The sequence below is a fragment of the Pinus tabuliformis genome, chromosome 1_2 (assembly GCF_031772625.1).
Source record: "Pinus tabuliformis cultivar Carrire ecotype Pingquan chromosome 1_2, CPIR1, whole genome shotgun sequence".
Classification (NCBI taxonomy): Eukaryota; Viridiplantae; Streptophyta; class Pinopsida; order Pinales; family Pinaceae; genus Pinus; species Pinus tabuliformis.
In genome coordinates, this window is record NC_142298.1 from 798,136,789 (window position 1) to 798,163,920 (window position 27,132).

The 27,132-nt window shown below is 35.2% G+C and overlaps 1 protein-coding gene across 2 annotated transcripts in view; it reads right to left on the bottom strand.

Annotated features, from left to right (window-relative positions):
* LOC149208307 (uncharacterized) overlaps positions 1-27,132 on the bottom strand; it is a 435,470-nt gene that overhangs the window by 103,833 nt on the left and 304,505 nt on the right. The window contains exons 7-8 of one of the 2 annotated variants that reach the window (XM_089395997.1): positions 8,355-8,720; positions 8,070-8,135 (exon numbers count right to left, since the gene is read on the bottom strand). The exons of the other annotated variant lie outside the window; for it this stretch is intronic. Coding sequence (XP_089252123.1) covers positions 8,070-8,135; positions 8,355-8,720 — 432 coding nt within the window. The remainder of the gene's footprint in view (positions 1-8,069; positions 8,136-8,354; positions 8,721-27,132) is intronic. 2 annotated transcript variants of the gene reach the window in all.

Genomic DNA, 27,132 nt, shown 5'->3' on the forward strand with positions numbered 1-27,132 from the left:
CCAATATGTGAGACCACATGATCTTTGACCCCATCTAGAATCATGCATTTAGCCTTCGCCTGGGCCTCCTCGTACTTCTTTAATGGATCAGCATCGACCATAACAGCAACTACCTTCAAGGCATAGTCCTTGATGTGATTCTTGTCTAGGACTCCCAGGATCCTGGCCTTCCAGATGACAAAATTGGATGCTCCATCCAATTTGTCCTGATACCTCAGTCCATTGATCGCCATCTCTGCTCAACAAATATAGGACTGGTTCTCTTCTCCCTCTCCTGCTGTTAATATAGCAAGACTTGGATCTAGATTTCTTTGGCGTTAGAATCTTCTAAGGAATAAGCTCCTCTAGACTCCCTCTGAGTCCTAATTTCCTTCACGGAAATCCTTCGGCCAAAAGTTGAATCACTCCTCTCCAATCCTCCTTTGCTGTTGCAACCCGGATCTAGATTTCTTTGGTTAGAAATCTGTCAAGGCAGTGACTCCCTCTACCTCAGCTTTGTCTCCACAGACATTGCTCTGCACCAACAACAACAGCATCTTGTTGACCCTGTTGCCTACACCTACCTACAAGTCAATGAGAAAAGCCTTCAAGCCCACATGGTTTGGTTGGTGGCAAGGAACTAAGATAAGGGGTCGTCACACTAATCCCAACTCTCTTCGTTTGAGCTATCTCCTAGGTTAGCTAAGGGGGTGGTCCCTAATGAAAAGTTAAGTTAAAAGATGTGAGTTTCTAGAAGAATTGTTAAAGTTAAATAGATTATTTCTTTAAGATTTATAAGCAAAACTGATATGAGCAACAACCATAAATACATAAGATAAACATGAAATACATAAACAACCAGTGCCTTAAAAGTATTGCTCTTTAAGAAATGAAATTGTATTTGCTTATAATGAAGTGAAATGCTTTAAAATGGAAAGCCAAAATAATCCTGAAAAGTGAAACAATAAATTGTTAACACAAGATATTATAAATGCTTTCAAGATGAATAACTCTACAAATCAAAGAATGGAAACTATCTTGCTCAAAAGGATACAAAAATAACTCAAATGTCAGACCAATATGACAACATGCAATGAAGTTTGCAACCCAAAATAATAGTACTTGAAAGTGAAATCAACCATTTATCACAATAATTAAACCACAAGATGAGTCAATTTCCAAGTACAGAAAAAAATTAAACTTGTTGCAAAATTAAAAAGAATTACAATGCTTGCATCCAAAGTGTCTCTTGAAATAAGATTTGCATGTTAGGCTTTAAAACATCAAGATAGCAAGAAATTTAAAAACTCTGCAAACAAAGCAAATATGATGGAATGAGTTATTGGCTTATTTATTAATTAGTGCTAAGGCAAAGTTACAATTGAACTCTAGTCCTCAGACCTCATCCTCGCCCAAATGTTTGGATCTCACAATGAGGAGTCAATAGAGGTAGAGGGTCCCTAAAAGTCTATTCAACCAACTTAAGTTGGAGGTAAGTTTTAATGAGGCTTGGGGCCTTCCTATACTAAAATGCCTAGATGAAGTGCAAATTGTGTTAATTCCCCAAATTAAACTAATGCTTCATGCAAATGCTTCAAAGAGAAATAGTTTGCAAAACTTGAGAGCGTATGCATGTGAGAATTTAAATACAAGATTAGTAAAAATTTGCATGTGAAGTGAAATGTATTGATTTTAAGCATGCACAATATGAAATTAAAAGCTAGAAAGCTGAGAAAAAAACTAAAAGCAAGATTAGACCACCCACAAGAATCTCTCCTCTAAATGAGGAAGGGGGATACCATGGGAAAAATCCCAAGCTTCCTCCAACAAATTTTTTTTATCTTTCATTAGCGCTTAAACCAGATAAAAATGCCTCTAAGGGAGCAGCTCACAATACGAGAGAGATCTTCACAAAGATGGGACTAACAAAGCTAGACTCTCTCCCAAAAAATATAACAACAACAAACTTGAAGATAGAAAAAAAAAAAAACTCTCCAAAAGAGATTCACAAGGCTCAAAAAGCCCACGGCCTAGATGAATTTGCAACTCTCTCCCAAGTGCTTATGGCCTCCCTCGAAATCAGTCTTTGGACAACGTGAGGGGGTCTTGCATACACATGAGTGAGTAGTTTTCCAAATCTTCTCCTCAAGCTCCTTGCTGCTCAATGCTCAAGCCTATGTGTTGCAAAACACAAAAGATACCAATTGTCAATATGAAATTAGAAAAAAGAAACCAAAACTAAACTTAGAATTTAATTTACAAAGTACTAGCCCAAATAATGGGAGTGAACCCCCATGCTTGCCTAACTTTATAAATAACTCTTGAATAGGAAATATAACTTTGAAAGAACTAGAACCAAAGACGTATTTTGAATTTTAAATAGATGATCAAGTAGCTATAGACAAAGAAAACTCTCATTTGCTCTTCATTAGATGGAAAACTTGGAGCGAAAAAATTGTTGAGTCTTGGATCGCTGTAATTCTAGGAGTGAGTTGATCTAACTGATATTTCTCCCACTTCCAAATGAATTCCTACACACAATACAAAAGATCTTTCCTACACACTTGAACATGTATTAGTTTTCACAAGATTAGAGCAATATAATAAATAAGAGAAACCAAGCATTCCTCCTAAAATGAATTGGCAAGCTTATCCCTAGAATACTACTCTAAATCAATGATATGTGCAAAATAGCTTGTACATATCAATCCAAGCAAAATGGCAAGCATAAACTAATATTAATTCAACATGCGAAAGAAATTAAACACAATCGCAGTAGTATGAAAAGACATCATTTCATAATGTCAAGAGAACACCAGCCAGATAGCCCTAAAGTCTTGATTATATTAAGAAAGTATGCAAGTACAAAATAGCAGAGTTTCCTCAAGCCCAATAGCTTATTACATCATACAATATGAAAGCCCGTGTCTCTGTTATATAGAATTGGGAGCAAATCCCAATAAAGAATGACAATGACAAATGGCGTCGGAGTCAATCCAAATGTAGAAGTGATTAAACAAATAGCATAAGGTGACAATCCCAAAGAGAAATTTGAATTTGTTGAATGGAGCTCCAATGCCAAGTGTAAAAATCGAATTCTGACAAGAGGACATCATTTCTTCTTCCCTATGTGCCAAATTCGAATTTTATGATAGAATAACAAGTGTATATGGGTGGTAACCCATGTGGGGACAATTTCCCACAAAAATCTCCACCAAATATTCTCCCAAATATACATTAACTTCACAAATTCGAATTTCCAAATAAGCAGTTTTCTCCTTTAATGCTAGAAATTCGATTTTATTTGAGCACATGTCTTTTCCTTGATTTTAGGAGTCCACATCACCTTGGAACTTCACTTTAACTCCCCGTAATTTTCCACCTTATTTCCACAACACTTAGCATGTGTGGATATTTATTTTTCTCCATTTATTTAATTTCTGGCTTAATTAATTGCCAGATTTCCCACTAAACCTAGGAAAAGTGGGGTTTGAGGGTTCAAAACACATTTTAACCCATCAAAGTGTCTCATAGTAGAAATCTGAAGGTGGGATGTGCAAATTTCATTACTCATACCCCATACAACTTCTCTAGACATCACTTATTACATTATAAATACAGTTTTATTAACAATTTCCGCAGTGCAAAAATCTAAAAAATTAAAAAATGACTACTCAGACCTAACCAACCTCCACAAAAAATTTTGTGTGATCTAATATGGTAATATACATCAACTCTAGTTCAACCTTCAAACCGTCACCCTGACTTTGAGATAAAACGTTAGTGAAAAAACCCAAAAAATTATCTGCCTCTGAAAAAGAAGGGATAATTAACAAGATTAAAAAACACTCCAAGGTGTACTCGTTTGTTGATCGAGTCCCAACATCCTAGGCCTATTACAGACTCAAAAACTCATCATTACTAGTATCACTTGTTACAATTCCCCACAGGGTGTGGAATCTGGGTACAAGAAAGATGATGAAAAGATAGAAATAGAGTTAAAAAACTATGTTGATTGATGTTATCTGATGGTACAAGCATCCTCTAGATCATCCTTGGGCATGGAGTCTTCATATAATCATCAGGTGCCACTCCAGTGATCAACACGTCCCACCAACTCCACTGATCGACTCTGTGCTACTCCTCCAACCCCGACAACTGACTAATTTGAGCCTCTCAGGCTCTGCGTTGGCCCAAAGCGCTGACGCAGTTTCTGTGTGAGCACCTCTCGAGTATTGTGTCACCCTTTATACGCTCAAAACGCTGATGCAAGCACTGCGTGAGCCTCTGCGTCACTTCTTCACCTCTTAGAAGCTTCTCACCCATATTTTTATTAATACACATTAATGTTTTATTTTCCTAAGTTTAGACTTAAGAACCCATTAAAAATATTAATTATTTTCATAACTCCTCATCCGGGTGGAATTTCTCCAAACAATTTTGGGTCTTGGAGATCTCATGTATTCTAGCCCCTCCACAAAATTTCGGAGCTAGAGCACATCCGATGCTACCCAAAATCAAAAGTATGAATATTGCTTGAGCAACAGACTTAGATTAGATTGGATTCATTGATATATGTTGCAATAATGTTGGTTTATGTGAGCAAAGCTTACATGCAAAGTTTTTGGTGCTAATGTGATGCAAAGTTTTGTTGAGCATAGGCTTTATAGGCTGATGTATGTATGCTGCTAAGAACTTGACAGACAAACAGTTGCCTTGGTTTGTGCTGCAGCACTGACTAATGTGCAAGTTTGTCTTTTGATGAGAACTGATGGTTGTATAAGCATTAAGAACTTGTTGTCTCTTATGGTCAAAGGTGGCAAGGTTTGCATTACAAATTGTTGTTGAGCACAGTGTGGTTGATGAGGTCCTAAGTCAGCAAAGAGTTTTGAGCAGATGTTGCAGTGACAATACTTGTGGCAGTGACAGATGAGGAGTAGACTGTAGTGAAGTTGGGTCATTGTCCTTGGTATGAGAGCCCAATATTTGTCATTGTTTGGTATGATCAATGTGGAAAAAATCGAAGTCAGGATTAAGTTAGCAAGGATCCAGAAATTGAAAAAGTTGTTTAAGTCGGGAGGTTTTTGAAAATCTCTGCAAAATTTAAAAAATACACAAATATTCATTTTAAAAAAAAATGAAGTCGTTAAAAAACTACCTCACTCACGATTTTTTGGAAAAACTCCCAATTTTATCCTGGATTTTTCGATAAAATCCTGATTTTTCAAAAAAAAAGTTAAAAAGTCGTTACAAAAACTGCCTCGCTCACGATTTTTTGGAAAACTCCCAATTTAATCCTGACTTTTTCAACTGGGAAAAAAACGCCAAAAATTCGGCTGATTAAATTGGCTAGTCCAAAAAATCAGACTTTGTCGATTTAATCGCGACTTTTTCCACACTAGGTACAACAGAGTGTTGTGGGGCATAGTGATTGAATTGAAGTACTTGGGAGAACTAAAGAACCCTTCAGATTGAGTCTACAAATATCTTCAGACTTAGGGAGCACTTGTTGCCTTCCAGCCCTGTTGGTAAAACTCTTGGGAGTATTTTACTTCCAGTCCTGGCTGGTAAATTGTATGTGACCATACATAATGAAGTTTTTGTTGAGAGAAATCTTTTGTGCATTGTTCATGTGATTTGATACTGCTTTGTATTTGTTATTGTTGATTTGATTAGTTAAAAGAATCTAACCAACTGTAAAATTAAAGGAAATACCAATTCACCCCCCTACAATACTTCCAACAAAGAGGAATATAACAAGTGTTGAGTATGAAAAGTGAATGTAATTCAATGGTGTAATCAGTTAAATCACTAAATAAATTTGTGTTTTTTTTTTTTTTTTTTCTTCACTTCTGGTTCACGGATACAATGGTCAGTGGTCCGCTACGTCTAGGATCGAAAGTCTCTAGGGTGGACCCCACCCGAAGGGGGTCACACCCCTCGGCCATCACAGACCTAACCCCAAGAGCTTTCGGGTTTCGACCCTGTGACCTCCCATTGGCGAGGCCCCGGCTTGACCGATTGAGCTAACCCTTGGGGCTTAAATAAATCTGTGTTACATGCTTAACATATCAATTTTTTTTATATGTTATCAAAGCCAAGTTTATTAACAAGTTTCGTGTTCAATTTTTTATATAACTTCAAAACCAAGCCTATCAACATCTGTGTTTGATGCTTAACATGTCGAAATTATGATATGGTATCACAGCCAAGTCAAGTATTAAGGCAGCCAATGAATACATGGAAAATATCTCGAGAGATGAGCAAATTAGTTTACGTATATCAGCGAGATAGCTCAATGTTGTAAAACAAAAATAATGGTTGGTCAGACACACACAACAGAAGAAATAATTTTACCTTGTTGCATAAGTTTTTGCTTGTAAAGATTGCAGGAGTCATTTTGAAAGACAAATTGCATACGCTGTATGACTCACATGAATGGAACGCTAGAAATTCAATATTATATTAACAACAACTTTGTTAATTCAATGACCAAGAGAGTATTGATGGAAAGGACATACGTCTAAAACATTAAAAATTTGTCATTTCATTAAAATAAATTTTTTTCGGTCTTCAATGGATGACACCAGAATGCCGAGCTTACATAATGTAATTCGTTAGGATGCTTGGAAATTTAATGGACATAACTATAATGTGTGAAAGCAAATATAATATCCATCATTGAGTATAGACAGTTAGCGTCATGTAAAGTAATCAGAGATCCAGATGATGAGAAGTAGCAGGAGACGTATAACTCCAAAAATAAGGAAGATATTCTAATGTGTGGAAGCAAATATGATATCCGTCATTGACTATAGACAGTCGGCAACATGCAAAGTAATCAGTGATCCAGATGATGAGAAGTCAGGAGGTGTATAACTCCAAAATAAGGAACCAAGGAGAATTGTTTTACAGCTATAGGATATTGGAATTTTATGAGCATCGAAAAATGTACAAGAAACACAGGGAGAGGATATCCAAAATTCTAAATAAATATCACATATCAAGAAAGAATGAAGAGTAAAAGAATAGGTAGTAGACAAGGCCATTATAGACAGACATGCAAACCCCTAATAATCGCCGAGTATGTACTGGACTAGCCGAGCCAGCTCACAGACCATAATGATAGCCTAGGTGGAAAGGAATGACGACTCTTGATAGCTAATTCGTGTCCATGGCGTAATATCAGTAATGGTCAACTATAACGAATGTGAGCAATTTTTTTTGTATAACATAGCAACGGTTTCTTAATTGCCCTAATATGCAGAGTCTTATAATAAATGGTGGGCAGACGTTATTCCAACGATGAATATCAATAGTGATTGGACAAAGTGATTAGCACAGTGGCAGTTGGCAGTAACGATGAGTTTTGGTTCATCGATATTTTTAGTGGTAACAGTGTTAAGAATTTAGATCATAAGGAACAATGGTGGTTCAATTATGGTTGTCTCTAATGGATTTATATTTATATCTATATTTATTGCAAGCAATTATGAGATCGTTCTATGTTCTAATCTTCCATCCAGACTTCACACCAATTTGTTGGTTTAGGTGGAATCCTTATAAAAATATTTATTCAATAAAAATTAATTATTCTATTATTTTTTAACGAAAACCAAGTCATTGAATTTGAATCTTAGTCCAAACCATGTTGAGTCGAAACCCGAGTTAATCCCAGTTGAGTCGAAACCCGAGTTAATCCCAGTTGAGTCGAAACCCAAGTTGATAAGTAACCGACTGAAAGCCACAATCAAAGTTTTAAAACAAACCTCAGAACCAACGGGATGAAGATTGTCCTTCGGAGTTGGTGAGAGGTTGGAGAAGGAAACTGCTTGTAAACGACCCACATCACCCCTCGAGACAAAAAATACTTGGAAAATCCTTAAAGAATGAGAGTTCCGGTGATACATTTTCACTAGAAAAATCCTTCAAGAATGAGAGTTCATGTGATACACTTTCTCTAGACATCAATTTAAGACTATTTTAATATGGTAAATAAATTCAAAACAAAAAGTCTTCCACAATTGAAACACAGGTTCACACCAGCCAAGACCTGAAAAGTGGAGATTAAGTTGATGACAGGTACTCACATTGTCGACTGGAGAATAGGATTTCATGTAAAAGTAGAATTTCTCTTCTCGTGGGTCACCCCATTCCTGCAATAGATCATATAGTAATACACCGATTGGCACTCATGAGAGCTCAAAAACTATATAAAATTACAGGCAACTTTTGCATTCATACATTACCCACATTAATGACAGTTTCCAAAACAAACCAAGTAATAAGACAAGCATGGTTCTGCCTCTCATCTTGTTCAATGCTTCAGTTTGGAAATGAAATCCAGTAACAAAGAAATTCCAACCAAAATTTACCTCCCACTCAGCAGTAGTCAACGGGATGCTAGAGTCTAGCATTGTTGTGACGACATCTACAAAAGGCACCCCGGCCACTGCTGCTTTAAATAAATCCGGTCTCATATTCAACACTGCACCGATAAGAAGCCCTCCTGCACTCCTTCCATCGATACAGATTTTGTCCTTTGAACCAAATTGATTTTTTAATAAATATTCTGCACAAGCAATAAAATCTGTAAAAGTGTTCCTTTTCTTCAGTAACTTTCCATCTTCATACCACTTCCGTCCCATCTCACCGCCACCTCTAATATGAGCAATTGCATATACAAAGCCACGATCAATCAAGGATAGCCGTGTTGTTCTGAAATCAGGCTCAATGCAGGCCTAAAATCCAAGGATTATGAATTAGCACGTTAAAATAAATAAAAACTCTATAAACTGTGACCTGGAAAATATTTAAAAAATAAAAAAACCTGATCTGCCCATCATTTTATTGTCGTAGTGGATATATATTAACATTTACATTTTTATAGAGATTAAAACTGACTTTTCTTTTTCAAACCTTTTGACAATCTCGTTATAACCATCATTTTTTAAATATGACTATATAAAAAGCACAAATGAGAATAGAAATTAAATTTTGTAGCAATTATGGCTTGTAGTCAATTATAGAATTTGACTGTACACTAGATTAAAAAATTAATGCAAATATTTCTATATGTAAAAGATCTTAATACAATTATTTCTGTTTGCAGTCTATTTTCTATAGAATAATGCCAATTGTTTCTATTTTATTTTATTAATGTTTACCCATACTTACCTTACATAAAATATAACCCACCCTGACCTATTGAAAGGCACTAATAGACAGACATATAATCCACCCTAACCTCTAAGAGCCAATCACATTGTGTGTTACCTCACACCATGGTACACATTGTGTATACAAATGTTTGATATAGAAACTATGATGAAATCAAATTCATACACATTCTTAATCCTTTGCACAGCATTATAGAAAAGGAAATCACCAACAACTAGAAGTTTTCATATATAATATGACACCCGATATAATACAACAACAGACTTACTTAAAAATTAATAAATATTTGGCAGATTTTAATACTTTGGCACTATATCTGGCCAACAAACATTGGCACACCTATGAATGTTATTGACCAGTTACAACGTGCAGTACAGTGCAAGTGTAGGAATTTACAGCGTAACTTCCTTTAGATTGAATACCAAAGGGCACTGCTCACAAACAAATCACAGATCAGTACACCGGTATTTTTGATGTGGTTAAAACCCCCAAAGAGGGAAACAGTCCACGCTTGAGCCAACGCGACCACTTAAAACAATATTATTAATAAAAGAAAGAAAATTTACATAAGCTTCTCTCATGAACAGTCTCAGACAAATGACCTCCATGCTCTTTAAATATAGAACATGGGCCAATCGGGTGTTAAGCCACAGATCAAGTGTCAGTGATACCGAGGAGAGAATGAACCGTTGGATCACTTCATGTCTAGAACATATTGTGACTATCAGATTGTTAGTTACAAAAAGTACATACTAAAGAAACACATTTTACCTAATTATATACTAGACCAAGTTGTACTTAATTAATTCCTATGTGTCAAAATATCCTAACATCCCCCCTTAAGAGCAACTTGGGATAAGATTGAAGGATGTACAAAGATGACACAATAGGAGAAGGAAGGAGGCATTATAGCCTATCCCCCCTTAGTGACAGCTTAATAAACTCCAACCACAAATCGAAGGTTAGTAAACTTCGCCTTTGTGAGTCTTTTGTAAAGATGTCTGCAACTTGATCATCGGTTGAACAATATTGCACTTCAAGAACATGGTCATGAATGAGCTTTCTGATGAAGTGCATGTGTAGTTCAATGTGTTTGTTGCGCTGATGTTGGACTGGATCTTTGCATAGTTGAATGGCACTTTTATTATCACACCAAAGTGTAGTCCGATGTTGCTGCTAAAAACCAAACTCTGATAGGATCTGACAAAGCCACAGGGCTTCCTTACTAGCTTCAATGGTGCCACGATATTCTTCTTTTGCTTAAGAAAGCGAAATGGCACTTTGTTTCTTGCAAGCCCATGTAATAGGTCCAAAACCAAGAGTGAAGACATAACCTGGAGTAGTCTTCCGATCATCAAGGTCACCAGCCCAACCAGAATCAGTGAAACCAACAAATAGAGGAGATGCTTCTACATTGTAATAAATCCCAAACTGAAATGTACCTCGAACATAATGAAGTATTCTTTTAGCTGTTTTCCAATGACTTTCATGTGGTTTGTGCATAAACCAAGCAACAAGGCCAATAGCAAAGGAAAGGTCAGGATGGGTATGGGTCAGATACAAAAGTTTTCCAACACGCTAACGGTATAATGTAGTTGTTAGATTTTGGTAACATCGGAAGTTCTCTAGCCTTGATAATTGGTGGAGAGGCTAAGGCACATGAGTTCTAAAAAATCTAGAAACCATCTGGTGAAATTCCACCCAGATTATATTTTATTAAAATGATTAATATTTTTAATGGGGTTCCTAAGTCTAAACTTAGAGAAATTAAAATATTAATGGGTATTAATCAAAATATGGGTGAGAATGATCTAGAAGGCAGAGCAAGTCAAGTTTTAATCTTAGCCGTTGATTAGAGACTTAATCTCAGTCGTTGAAGTCTCAACGAAAAAAGTATAAGAAGGAGGCTTGAGGTTCAGTTAGAGGCACACACAGAGAGATTGAGGAAATCAATTTTCTGAGGTGAGAAGTTCTCTGGAGGAAAACCGATTGGGGAGATCTTGTCGTTGAGGGGCAAGGATAGTTTGGGAATATTCACAAAGAGGTGGAGAGAAGCTTGTGGAGGCAGCACAATAGCCAGGAGGACTGACGTTGGGCGAGTTTGGGCCCACGCAGCCTTGACGTAGAGTCAAAAGGGCCAACGTAAAGGAGAAAGTTTCCTTCCACACAGAAAGTTGGAACTGGCGGGGAACAGTGGGAAACGCTGATGCAGCGAGTAGAAGAGTTGACGCAGAGCCTATAGGGCTAACACAAGGCCTACGTAGGGCCATCACAGAAGTAGCTAGGGCTAGCCAGTTTTGCTACCGGATCAGCCGGAATCTACCGGGTGAAGTGAGGTAAAACTCACTCAGATTTTTCACCATTGTATTTTTCTGTCACTAGTTTGACGGGAGGACTACCAACATTTGTATTCAAAATTACTGCTTAATGATAGAAAACCTTCGAAGCTACTACAACGGTTTTCCCACATTGGGTTTTTCCGAGGACTATTTTGTCCAAAAATAATTGTATCCTATGTATCTTGTTCCTTGCTCAGTTTCCTTCTTTCATGCAAATCAAATTAAGTAGTGTAGGCTGCAGAAGTAATTTGCTTCAGTATTCAGAAGAATAACTTGATGAATGTAACTAAAATCAAGTAGGTGAAGTAGATTCAGATTTGTTGCAGTAGGGGTTCCTAGAGAATTAGGAATTTTCAGATGGAATCAGAGCATTGATTTTGAAACAAGAAGAGCATATCCAATGTTGAGTAGAGAGGCCAAAAGCTGCATTTGGCAATGATTTGAATCCCCTTAAAGGGATTGCATAGTCCTTGCCGGGAAGAAGAGATTCCGAGGAAATCTCTCTAAGAGAATCGACAAAGAGGTACAATTTCATAATCGTGATCTTGCAGAGGCAGATTGAGTGACGCAGAGCCTCAGCGCAGTGCTTGAAGGGCGCAGTCTCTTCCGGGGCAGAAATCTGTCGGAAAAGAGTGAAGACACATAGTAGGGTAATTTTCTCCTCAGAGAACATTTTGCCAAGAAGTTTGAATTTCTCACTTGCTGGGCAGCTGAGCAATGTCTAGAGGAGTCAATTCGATAGTTGGGTGAGATGGCATCACATGGGCTCAGAGATCAGGACAAGATGGAAGGGGCTTCCAACTAAGTCATATGGAAGACCAGAATCTTAGTTGTTCTGGAGGAGAACGATCTCGAAACCTACGTCAAAAGTGTTGTAGTTGTTCTTGCCGACAACGATCAAAAGAAGAAGTACAAGGCCAAGCAGGGAAAGGCGAAGAGGCTCATTCTCGATAGAGTTCAAGAACATGTGGTCTCACACTTGCAGGGCAAGGATAAAGCCCGAGAGATGTGGGAAGCCTTGTCTTCTCTGTATGAAGGCTCTTCCAAATAGCAGAAGATGTACCTAGAACAAAAGTTGTAGCGGACATTGATGCAAAAGAGAGAAGGAGTCAACTCCTATCTTCAACGACTTCAGGACACCAGAGACCAGCGTGCTGTAGTGGGGTCCACTCCTCAGTCAACCGCAATGGTGAGGATAGCCCTGAATGGAGTCTCGGATGAATGGCAAGTCTTCGTCCAAAGCATATTGGGCAGGGAAAAACTACCTTCATGGGAGGAGATGTGGGCAGCTCTTCAACAAAGGAATTAAGGAGGGACATAGTAAAGGTCAACCTCAATGGCAACAGTGGCAATGGCACGAAGACCAAGGAGGAGGAGGAGAACACAACTCTAGCATCAAAGGGACAGCAAAAGCAGAAGTGGAAGAAGGACATTTCGAAAGTGAAATGTTTCAGTTGTGGTGAGATGGGCCACTATGCATCCCAATGTCCTTTAACTAAAAAGGATAAGGATGAGAAACATGATCCTAACGTTGCTTCAGCAAAGATTGACGAAGACGAGTTTTCCATGAGTGCCCACACATCTCCAAGACGAAGATGGGGCGATATTGAGCTGTAGTCGGGAGGACTACATGTGGGCAGGATCCTTGAGGAGTCCACCTCTTGGATCAATTCCTCGCTATGGGAGCCCAAGATGGACTTAGTGTCAGATAATGCAGTTGATTGTTTGGAGGACAGATGCAGTAGCTAGAGCCTAGACACTGATCAGCGCATAGCTAGGTTGGCAGCAGTGTAGATGGCACAGTGCAGAAGTCAACAGCAACGCAGAAGAGTTAGAGGGTTAGAGACTGGAGTAGTCAAAATCCAACATTCATGGTATTATGCTGAACACAGTAAAGTTCAACTAATTTTGGATGTTTTTCAACTACTTCTCTCAGCAACTTTGTTGCAGTATGGATGCAGTGTTAGCAACGGCAGTGCCAGCAGCATAGCAGATGCAGCATTTGAGAGGGAGTTGTAGTACAGATGCAACAGTGGCAGTGGTAGTGTCATGGGCAGCAGTACAGTAGCAACAGCAGCACAGTGTTGGTGGCAGCAACAGTGTGGAAAGGAGGTGCTTCAAAGACAGAGCAGCATGCAGTTGGACATTGTTGCTAGGGAACTTTCCTCATTGAGAGGGAGTGCTAGTTTTTGGTAACATCGGAAGTGCTCTAGCCTTGAAAATTGGTGGAAAGGCTAAGGCACATGAGTTCTAAAGAACCCAGAAACCGTTTGGTGAAATTCCACCCGGATTGCATTTTATTAAAATAATTAATATTTTTAATGGGGTTCCTAAGTCTAAACTTAGGAAAATTAAAATATTAATGGGTATTAATCAAAATATGGGTGAGAATGATCTAGAAGGCGGATCAAGTCAAGTTTTAATCTTAGTCGTTGATTAGAGACTTAATTTCTGTCGTTGAAGTCTCAATGAGAAAAGTATAAGAAGGAGGCTTGGGGTTCAATTAGCGATACACAGAGAGATTGAGGAAATCGATTTTCTAAGGTGAGAAGTTCTCAAGAGGAAAATCAATTAAGGAGATCTTGTAGTTGACGGGTAGGCATAGTTTGGGAATACTAATAGAGAGGCAGAGAGAAGCTTGTGGAGGCAGCGCAGTAGCTAGGAGGACTGACGTTGGGCCAGTTTGGGCGCACGGAACCTTGACGCAGAGTCAGAAGGGTCAGCATAGAGGAGAAAGTTGCCTTCCACGCAGAAAGTCGGAACTGTCGAAACAGCCGAAAAAGCCGACACAGTGGGCAGAAGCGCTGACGCATAGCCTGTAGGGCTGACGTAGGGCCTACATAGGGCCAACACAGAAGTAGCTAAGGCTACCCAATTTTGTTGCCAAATCAACCAGAATCTGCCAGGTGAAGTGATGTAAACTCACTCAAATTTTTCACCATTGTATTTCTCTGTCACTAGTTTGCGGGGAGGGCTACCAGTATTTGTATTCAAAATTACTGCTTAATAATAGAAAACCCTCAAAGTTGCTGCACCAGTTTTCTCGCATTGGGTTTTTTCGAGGACTATTTTGTCCAAAAATAATTGTGTCCTATGTATCTTGTTCTTTGCTCAGTTTCCTTGTTTCATGCAAATCAAATTAAGTAGTGTAGGTTGCAAAAGTAATTTGTTTCAGTATTGAAAAGAATAACTTGATGAATGTAATTAAAATCAAGCAGGTGAAGTAGATTCAAATTTCCTGCAATAGGGGTTCCTAGAGGATTAGGAATTTTCACAGTAGCATTGACTTCACGGGAAGTACAAGTAACTGAAAGTTTGACTTGAGACTAAAAGGGAGAAGGGGTTGGTTTACAGTCTTCCATGTGAAAGTGGTGTAGAAGATCACAGGCATACTTGGACTGAGAAAGGGAAATACCTTCTTTGGATTGCAAGACTTGAAGACCAAGAAAATATAGCAAGTGTCCTAAGTCTGTCATTTCAAACTTCTTTAAAAGGCTAGACTTCACATGGTTTATAAGGTTGGGATCACTAACAGTAAGGATAATATCATCAGCATAAAGAACAAGAATGATAAGGGACTTACCCACTTTCTTGGGGTAAATTAATGTTGCATTAATCGTTATTAAGATTAAATCGGCACGAGGAAAAAATGGGAAAAAATCATAAAAATCGGGAAAAAATCGTAACATACAAAAGTATTCATTTTTTTTTATTTTTTTAATATCTAAAGCATCTACAACATAAAATAAATAAATTGGCACATAATTATGATAAAAAAACCTAATATATAAGATGTTTAATATTATTTCTAGTGCTACATCAAACATAACAATGAATCATGTCCTGAATAGTAAGTCCTGACTCCTGACTCCCAACTCAGCCTCAAAATATCAACCAAAAATATAATCATGAGTCATAATGTCATATACAATGAAATGAACCAAATAACTAAAGTCTAATACTACTGATTTCCTCTGCCCCTCTAGATGTAGATGCCGGTGGAGTTGGCAGTGGACTTTGTTGTGCTCTAGAAGCTGAAGAACTAGGAGCTATAGGAAGTAGGTCACATCCTCTACTGGTTACAGGGGTAGCTTGGGTAGGCTATGTCACCTCCTCCTCCTGTTGCTCCTCCTCCTCATCAAAAATCTAACCAAATATATATATATATATATAAAAAAAAAATTTCCACAATTTTTTCATAAAAATTGCCGAAAAAATACATGTATTAATCGGCCAATAATATCGTCGGTTTCAAAAACTCACGATTTTACAATATAATCGCGATTAAATCGTGATTAGTGCAACACTTGTGTAGACAATATTGTCGGAATGACACCTACAAAAGCCAGTATCTAAAAGAAAGCTATCCATTTTGGCATACCAAGCCTGAAAGGCTTGTTTGAGACCATAAAGGGATTTCTTAAGGTGACATACAAGGTTAAAGTCTTTTTGTATAAAGCCAAGAGGTTGTTCCATATAGATTTCTTCATGCAAGTCCCCATGCAAGAAGGCGGATTTAACATCCATCTAATGGACTTCCCTTCTGAAAGAGGCAGCGAGGGAAAGAACAAGGCGGATAGAGTTCATTTTGGCAACAGGGGAGAAGGTTTCAGTATAGTCAATGCCTTCAACTTATGAAAAACCCTTAGCAACAAGATAAACTTTATGTTTCTCAACTTTTCCATCTGGTCCAAACTTGGTTCTGTAAACCCATTTGCATCTAACAAGTTTTCGTCCCTTGGGAAGACGAACAAGGTCCCATGTATCATTTTCCAATAATGAACGATATTTTTCATTCATAGCTACGTCCCAATCTGGAAGGCTGAAGCTCCTACAAAGGTGTCAAGATCATAATTCGCTGAAACTTGAGCTAGTAAAGAAGAGGCTCTATCGAACTAAGAACATGTACAACATTGATCTGTAGGATCACTTGCAAGAGCACCAGCTGCATCCCGAGTAGCGCGGACCCACTTTGGAAGCTGAGGAGCTGAAGGAAGATCCTGAGGAGATGGGGGAGGATTGTCATCCTCGTTGTCATCATCTGAAGAAGAAATATTTTCAGAAGTAGAAGAGATAGAGAGAGGTGGCACATCCGTCAAACTAGGCTCATAGACCGATATATTTTCATAAAACTTTACATCTCTTCTAATGATTATATTTTTAGATTTAGATTGAAGAAGTCTATGTCCTTTGACATCTTCAAAATATCCAACAAAAATACATTTTTCACTCTTAGGTTCTAAGGTTTTATGTTTCTCATCTGGAATATGGGCCCATGCCTCACTTCCAAAAACACAAAAGTGACTTACATCTGGTTTAATTGAGCTCTATGCTTTTTCCGAAGTGATATTCTTTAAAACCTTAGTAGGAGTGCGATTTACTATGTAATTGCACAGTTAATTGCTTCTGCCCAAAAATGAAGACTAAGTCCTTTAGCTTGAAACATACAATTAGCCATTTCCTTTAAGGTGTGATTTTTCCTTTCAGCTACACCATCTTGTTGTGGAGTATATGGAACAGTATGCTGCAATTGAATTCCATGCTCAATGCAAAAGTTGATGAATTTGTTGTTAACATATTCTCCACCATTATCAGATCTTAGCTTAAGAATTTGATGTCGAGATTATTTCTCAACAAAGACCTTAAAGGCCAAGAACATGTTAAAGAGCTCACTCTTGAGTTCTAAGAAGTATACCCAAATGCGTCTAGAGAAATCATCAATGAAAGTTAAGAAATACTTGTAACCAGATAATGAAACAACCAGAAGTGGACCACATAAATAATTATGCACAAGTTGTAAGGGGGTTGAGGTGTGCCAAGAGGCACGTTTTTCAAAACTATCCCGATGATGTTTTCCGAGTACACATCCGAAACAAACACCATCTTTGCAAGATATCATAGGAAGACCTGTCACCATATTTTCTTTACATAGATTTTGAAGGGAGTGATAGTTTAAGTGACCAAATCGCTCATGCCAAAGTTTGTTCACTTCATCATTATGAGCAGCAAATACTGAGAGAAGAGTTGATGAGCCAAAGTTGTTAAACTTATACAACCTTGTAGAATCATTAGCAATGTTAGTAGCTAAAATCTGTCTAGGATCTCTTAGGTCCTTAATTACAACATCATGAAGTGAAAGTTCAACAGTTTTACCTTCACCTGAATCAGTTATCTGATATACAGATAGAAGATTGCACGATAAGATAGGAACACATAATACATCATTAAATTGACCATTGTCTATATGAATAGTTTCAGTCCCTACAACACTAAGAGATCTATCATCACAAACATATATATATTTGGTGTTACAATCATTTAAAGAAGAAAACATGGCTTTGTTTTTGGCCATGGGATAATAAGCTCTAGAATAACAATGTAAACTTTGAAACGGGAACTATAAACTCAAAACGGGAACTCTCGCCAAATATGCCCGAAAAAACATCAAAAACAGTACAAAAAACGAAAAGTGTGTATACTAAAACAATGGTTTTTTTAGGGTCAATTTTGAACATGTTTTAAAAATCGCAGTGAAAACGAAATTTTCTTGCAAAAAAAAACCTTGAAAATGAAAAAGTGTTGATACTAGAACGCCGATTTTTTTTTAGGGTCAATTTTCAACATTTTAAAAAAAAATGCTAGTAAAACCGAATTTTTATGTACAAAAAAACAGTTGTTTATGAGGAAAAAACACACTAATGTTTTTGGTAAAATAACATTTTTCTTTCCTAAGTATAAATTCAACATGTTTTCAACCATAACATGCTAAATACAAAAGACACTGGAATTTTTTCAATGATAAAATTAAAAAACCATGACATTATGAACAAATTACATGACTAAAGGAATCAAAATGTCACTATTTGTATATTGAATGAAACATACATTATATCTCTAATTTAATGTTGCATTGTAGATATTCTAAACAATAAAAATTATCATAATTAAGACATATAATCAAACAACATAAAAATGACTCATAACTTCTTATTTAACACCATATGGAAATCAAAAATTTTATTTCAAGATACGATGCAAACATCACTTATATAAATTGTCTTAGACAACTATTCAAAATCACTCATATTTTCTTGCACACCATCAGAATTCACATCTTCAGATGAATGACTGGATGTAGACGAGGGTGTTCCATCTTCTTCTCTTTCATCAACTAGTGCCCCATCTAAGTCCACATGCATGCCCACCATTTCAGGTTTCAAAATTCTTCTAGATATACGACTAGTTTCAGCAGACTCCCATCTCAACACTGTTCCTTCTGGTAACAACCTTTTCAGAATCTCTATCGTCATAGCCAAGCCAGACACCAAATTGGTGTATGAGACCCCCTTGTTTGTGGGACAAGAGACCCACCTCCACGCAACGATTTGATTATTATGTCTACGAAGGCATACCTACTCTAACCCCTTCTGGTTTTTGAACATGTGACCTCTTAGGAGGAAATGCATGCTCTTAACCACTAGGCCTATTCATGCTCTAAGAAAGTGGATTGTGATTAGCTAAAGATAGTAATATAGAAACTCACAATTATAACTCACGATCACAATATATAACACACATGTAACACACTGTAAGATTACAAATTATGATAATATGTTTGAGAATAAAAGCATAACTATTTCCTTTTATGCATCTCCAATGGGAATGTAATTATGAACTAGAACATTCATGCATGTTTTTTTTCCATTAAGACGTTCATGCAAGTTAGTAAATTGGCGGCAACAAAAAAGTTGGATAAAAGACTTTGGTTAACTATTATGTAGTTAAAGAAATCATTTTTTGTTAAATCATAGTCATTCATTATTTAAAATATAATCTTTAACCATATATAGATTCAACACTTACAAAAATCCTTAAAACTTTTTAACTAAAAATTCTAAACCTTTTAACTAAAAATTCACAATTGAAATTTGTGATTTTAACAAATTCCTACCAACTTATAAATAAATTCAACCAACAAAATATACTTAAAAAACTCTAAACCATATAACACTAACACAACACATGAGATAACATGGATACAAGTTGCCGCAGTGATGTGACCAGCGGTGTGTACTATGTAACTGTCACTTGGAAGTTACAAACTTATAAACCATAAAGCCAAATAGTTTGGCTATATAACTAGGTTTTTTGTTTGTAAGTTTTGTTTTTGTGTGTTCTTTTTTAATTAACCCCAAGAAAATAAAGATAAAGATTAAAAAGGTAAAGAAGACCAAGAAAAAAAAAGTGTAGCTTTTAAAAGGGTAAGATTTTTTTTACTTTAAGTACGTTAGATCACTTCGAGAAGCTAATTTTGTCCCAAAAAAAATGAATACAATTACATTTTCTAAACAGAAAAAAGAATATGGTAGATCAGAGCAGTGACAATTACATCTTTGAAACGTAAAGAAAGAATAGAAATTGATTACCTCAATTTGACTTGGATTACAATGAAGGAGTTGACTACATATTTCTAATATTTTTTTGGGAAAGGCTAGTTGGGCATTAGGATGTGTTTTCATGTAAATGTAAAACCAAAAAATAAATTGTTTTTAGTCATTTAATTATTTATAAGTGGAGTTGGTTAAACATAAATGTTGTTATCCATAAATAGAGTTAGTTATTAGTAAGTCGGAAATTTTTTGTGGAAAATGTAAGAAGTTTGTAAGAAGTGGGCACATGGGGTGATTCTAAGAATCGCCCTAGCCTCGCCACCCAGCAAAAGCATGCAAGTAATCACATAACTTGCATGCTTTTGTGAGGTGGTGGGGAGAGGGCAATTCTCAGAATCGCCCTATATGCCCATTTCTTACACTCTCCAAAATATTTTAATGCAAACTTCTTACACGAATAAAATTTCTCACTTACTAATAACCGACTCTATTTATGGATAACAATATTTATGTTTAACCAACTCCACTTATAAATAATTAAATGACTAAAAAACAATTTATTTTTTGGTTTTACATTTACATGAAAACACATCCTAATGCCCAACAGTTTTATTTATTAAAACATAATAGATATATATATATATATATATATATATATATATATATATTAGATGTACTTTTGCACTTTACAGTCTTTGGAAAAACATATGAAGAGATGCAATGCGTAAATATATAAAAGGACAAAGCAAACAACATGGGACATTTGTTTCATATTATTATTATGCAAATTCCCAAAAAAAAAAATGAAAACCAATTAAATTAGTGAAATTAAAATAAATAACAATTTACTTGATTTCAAATTTTCCAACATTTACTTTTAATAGGATATATATATATATAATTTTTAAAAAGTTAAAAAAATAAAAAAAGGGTAAGATTTTTTTTTTAATTTTTAAAATAATATATATATCTTTCCCATTAATAAATGATGGAAAATTTGAAATCAAGTAAATTGTTATTTATTTTAATTTCACTAATTTAATTGGTTTTCATTTTTTTTCGGAATTTGCATAATAATAATATGAAACAAATGTCCCATGTTGTTTGCTTTGTCCTTTTAGATATTTACACATTGCATCTCTTCATATGTTTTTCCAAAGACTATAAAATGCAAAAGTACATCTAATATATATATATATATCTATATATATATATATATATATATATATGATGTGTTTTCATGTAAATGTAAAACCAAAAAATAAATTGTTTTTTAGTCATTTAATTATTTATAAGTGGAGTTGGTTAAACATAAATGTTGTTATCCATAAATGGAGTCAGTTATTAGAAAGTGAGAAATTTTTTGCATGTAAGAAGTTTGCATTAAAATATTCTGGAGAGTGTAAGAAGTGGGCACATGGGGCGATTCTGAGAATCGCTCTCGCCCCGCCACCCCGCAAAAGCATGCAAGTTATGTGATTACAGTGATTAATCTCGCAGCATCAAATCACATAACTCGCATGCTTTTGCCGAGTGGCAAGGCAAGGGCAATTCTCAGAATCGCCCCATGTGCCCACTTGTTACAAACTTCTTACATTCTCTGCAGAAAATTTCTCACTTACTAATAACTGACTCCATTTATGGATAACAACATTTATGTTTAACCAACTCCACTTATAAATAATTAAATGACTAAAAAACAATTTAGTTTTTGGTTTTACATTTACATGAAAACACATCCTAATGCCCAACTAGCCTTTCCCAAAAAAATATTATAAATATGTAGCCAACTCCTTCATCATAATCCAAGTCAAATTGAGGTAATCAATTTCTATTCTTTCTTTACGTTTCAAAGATGTAATTGTAACTGTTCTGATCTACCATATTCTTTTTTTCTGTTTCCAAAATGTAATTGTATTCATTTTTTTGGGACAAAATTCACTTCTCAAAGTGATCTAACGTACTTAAAGTAAAAAAAAAATCTTACCCTTTTAAAAGCTACACTTTTTTTCCTGGTCTTCTTTACCTTTTTAATCTTTATCTTTATTTTCTTGGGGTTAATTAAAAAAGAACACACAAAAACAAAACTTACAAACAAAAAACCTAGTTATATAGCCAAACCATTTGGCTTTATGGTTTATAAATTTGTAACTTCCAAGTGACAGTTACATAGTACACACCGCTGATCACATCACTACGGCAACTTGTATCCATGTTATCTCATGTGTTGTATCCATGTTATCTCATGTGTTGTGTTAGTGTTATATGGTTTAGAGTTTTTTAAGTATATTTTGTTGGTTGAATTTATTTATAAGGTAGGAATTTGTTAAAATCACAAATTTCAATTGTGAATTTTTAGTTAAAAAGTTAAGGATTTTTTTGAGTGTTGAATCTATATATAATTAAAGATTATATTTTAAATAATGAATGATCATGATTTAACCAAAAATGATTTCTTTGACTACATAATAGTTAACCAAAGTCCTTTATCCAACTTTTTTGTTGCCACCAATTTACTAACGTGCATGAACGTCTTAATGGAAAAAACATGCATGAATGTTCTAGTTCATAATTACATTCCCATTGGAGAAGCATAAAAGGAAATAGTTATGCTTGTATTCTCAAACACATTATCATAATTTGTAATCTTATAGGTGTGTTACATGTGTGTTATATATTGTGATCGTGAGTTATAAATGTGAGTTTCTAGACTATTATCTTTAGCTAATCAAATCCACTTTCTTAGAGCATCAATAGGCCTAATGGTTAAGAGCATGTGTTTCCTCCTATGAGGTCACAGGTTCACAAACCAGAAGGGGTTAGAGTAGGTATGCCTTCGTAGACATAATAATCAAATCATTGCGTGGAGGTGGGTCTCTTGTCCCACAAACAAGGGAGTCTCATACACCAATTTGGTGTTTGGCTTGGCTATGATCTTAAAATTGGATAATAATAATAATTAGGATATAGATTGTTAGAAATTCATAATCTATAAGGGTGAAAGCATGGACCTGGGTTATACTTTTTGGCAAGAGATGGCACGTTTGGGTGGAAAAAATGATTGCTCGATTGAGCCCTTTTTAAGTGCTCGATCGAGAAATTTGAGCACTTAAACATTGTAGCCCAATGTTACTTAGGAGCTTGATTTAGCCATGTCTTTGCGGCAATCAAATGAAGGAGATTGGGTTTTGGATTTATTTTCTGGCTCAAGTAAGTTTTATTATATGGAATTGAATTTCAATATGTTATTTATTAATTTATATGTCATTGTACTAATTTACTTCATTATTTATTTTGTGCTTGATAATTAGGTACAACACTAGCATATTGCCTTCAAAAATGAAGAAATTGCATTTCCATTGAAAAAGATCCAATACAGTGCAATTTTATTTAGCAAAGAATTAATTCTCTTCAATTTCTTCCAGATGCAATGAAAGAAATTGGGTTGAAGAAAGGGGACTTTAGCGAATCACATGTGGCGAAAAAGGCAAAGGAACCCTAAACACCATTACACGGAATGATTGGAAAGGCATACATTGGGAGATTCGCAGACATCAAAGATCCATTAGAGGAGGAAAATAAGCAAAATGAAGCAAGAAATATTGTGGAAGAAGACAATGATGAAACTCCAGAGGACGAAGAGTTTGGATTACGTGACATTGTTGATTAAATTTAAGTTATGCTTCGAAATCAAGCTCATTTTTGGAAACTATTAATTAATTATATTTGTAATGTTTTGACTTTGACATTTTATGAGAAGAATAAGCACTCAATTAAGGTTGTTATGTGTTCAATATTTGTATTATGTGATTTTCGCATTCATTTTTATGTTAATCATTATTTTTTGAAAAAAAACTGTGATTATTATTATTTTTTGAAATGAAATTCATAAAAAAAAACCTATTATTTAAGCATTTTTAGTTAAAATTTCATATAAAAAATGTAATTTTGACATGTCATCTCTAACAAAAAATTACAAAAAAATATCAAAACGTGTAGTTTTTTAGTTATATTTATGTTAAAAATGGTTTTTTTTGTCAATTGTTAAAAATTATTGTTTTTTAGAGAATTATTTCATTTGGATTGAAATATTAATTAACGATATGTAAATATGTAGAATATCGAAAATTCAAAATATCGACATTCTTCTTTAAATATGCAAAACAATAAAAACCTTACTACAAAAAAAAAAAAAAACAAGAAAATATGAAGAAGAAGACCACTTCAAAAATTATTAAATTTAGAAAATAATTATTTACATTTCATACATTAGAAAATTTAAAGTCAAAAAATAAGTCTTTTAAAAAATGGCCTGATGCAGAATTACCACTTTTTTAAATCAGCATGAAAATCACTACCATTCTAAAACGTAATGTCCATAAAAAAATTTAAAGTGTCAAAAACTATGCTCTAAAAAAGACGTGTGTTTTGCATCACCCATTTTCAAAATCAAGTCATTTTTTTGCTATCTCTACAAAACGGGGAACAGTATCCGTTCTCGTTTCAAAGTTTACATTGTTGAATCAATAAGCCACTCACAAGAATGAGTAGAAGAAATACACTTAGTGCATAACCAGACCGAAATGTTTGACAACCACACGCAGAAAGTGTTATTCTCTGAAGATGAAGTTGAAGTTGAAGATTGCTCCAAATGGATGTTATGCTTCTTCATTGTTGCTTCCAAGGTTTCCATCTTCTTAAAGCATTTGAATTCTAAGTGGCCATCACGATTACAAAAGTTGCAATGTCTATTAGTCTTCTTCCCTTTGTTTTTATTTGCATAATCATTTTGTTGAGTCGATTTTTCATTGAGACTAAAATTGCTTAGGATCCTTGTTTAAGACCATTCTTTTTTAGATGTTGCTTCTTAGGATTTTTTGAACTTGGTTGTTGTTGGGTTGCTAAGGTTTTCTTAGAAGAGTTTCCAATATTAAGAAGACCAAGATGTAAGAGTTTTTCTTGTTCTCTTATTAAAGAATCACAAAAAGCATCAAAAGAGGGAGACTTGTAGTCTTGTCCTTGAGAAATAAAGGCTTCTCCAGTAGAATGGAAGGTAGAAACAAACACAGGGTAGGTTGGTCCTAACTTAATAAGAATGGAATAGATAAGGCTACCATCTTCCTTCTTAACATTAACACCTTCCAAGAGAAATCTAAGGATCTTGAACTTGGACAAAAAATCTTCAATGGAAGAAAAATTATTGGGGTCCAAAGTAAGCAACTCATTTTTGAGTTGATGGGCTCTAATTTCATTTTTAATTCCAAAAACAGTACTAAATTTTTTTCATTGCTTCATCGAGAGTATCAATTTCTGCGATATGGAATCTAAGATCTAAAGAAATAGACATCCCTATCAATCCACGTGCTTGATCTTGCTTATTTTCCCATTTGGCTAGCTTATCTTCATCTTGATGTTTAGACTCTTGGCCTGAGGCTATTCTATAAAAACCTTTACTTCTAAGCAAATCCACAATGTAGGATAGTCATTGAAAATAGTTGGTGTTGTCAAGAATAACTAGGCATGGACTTTCCATTTTAAAAGAAACTGAAGTTGTATATGTTGAAACTAAGTGTTCCAATGAAAAGATTTCGAAAAATTACACTAATTAAAAAAAACAACTCTGAAAACGGCTTCTGGATGAAGAAGTTATGGCCTTTTAAAGAAAAGTTGTTGAAGATGTCAACAAACCATGTAAATGTTGGAAAGTTGATGATAACGTTATATTTAAAAAAAAAATAAAAAACAAAAAAGCAAAAAACCATTTCCAAACTTAATCTAATTAGCTCACATTTAAAAGAATTACTTTATGTGACCCACTTTTATAAATAAGTGAAAGTCATTTTTACAATGGTACTTTATAAACTATCCAATAAATTGTAACTTAAATTAAAGATAAAGTGACTTTAGAATTATAAATGACTCACTTTTTATAATGGGTGAGAACACTTTTACATAAAGTAACTTTAAAACATAAGTTACATCTGTTTTTTGAAAAAATAACTCAACAAAAGAAAAGACTTGTACCCAAGACCTCTATTCTCATAAAGTAATTTTAGACCAAGTGAGTTAGTTAAAAGATTTAGTAATTGTTGGAAAGGAGGAAGGGTTTTTTTTGCTTTCTGCAGCTTTGGGGTGCGTGCTTACTTGAAACAACCCCTTTTTGCCTACAAAACAAAAATACAACCACACACAAAAACAAGCAAGCAAAATTATGCAAGCCTTATGAATTCAAGTTAGATTTCAGGTTAGTCCCCCAGAAACTAGATAGTTTCCTCAATGTTTCTGATTTTCTGAGATCACACTAAGGCGAGGCAAAAAAGAGCATACACATGAGAAAAATCATTTATTTTTGTTTCTGGTTTGCCCAAATCGCATAGAGTTATGAGGCAAAGAGCATATGCAGAAATGAAAGGTATAGATCCGATAATGAAAAAACTATAAATGACTATAAACCAAAATAAACAAAGAGATAAATAACATAACTGCAAATAAACATTGTATACCTTTAGATCTTAAAAATGACGTAGTTAGGGCTACCAGAAATCTTTTCGCGTGAAATGAAAGGGGTTCCTCACTAGAACAGATGGTCCTAACATAATAGAGTAGTCCTCTCGGCACGAAAGCGACCAAAAATAGTAGATCTAAGAAACGATAGTCAGATGCAGTCGTACCGGCTTTGGATTTGGATCACCAATGGACGCGGCCCTCGAATGGCTCTGATACCATATAGGAATTTACAGGGTAAATTCCTTAGATTGAACACCAAAGGATATTGCTCACAAACAGATCACAGATCAGTACCCTGGTATTCTTGACGTGGTTAAAACCCCGAAAGAGGGAAACAGCCCACGGCCTGAGCCAACAAGGCCACTTCAGGCAATATTATTAATAAAATAAAGAAAATTTACATAATTTTCTCTCATGAACGGTCTCAAACAAATGACCCTCCATGCTTTTTAAATATATATCATGGACCAATCGAGTGTTAAGCCGCGGATCAAGTGTCGGTAATACGGAGAAGAGAATGAATCATCGAATCACTTTATTTCTAGAACATATCGTGACCGTCGGATTGTAAGTTACAAAAATTACATACTAAAGAAACACACTTTACCTAACTATACACTAGACCAAGTTATACTTAATTAATTCCTGTGTGTCAAAATATCCTAACAGCAAGCATAAAGGTAAAAGAAAAAGTGCAGTGGTTAACATATACAGTTATACTCACAGTATTATGAAAA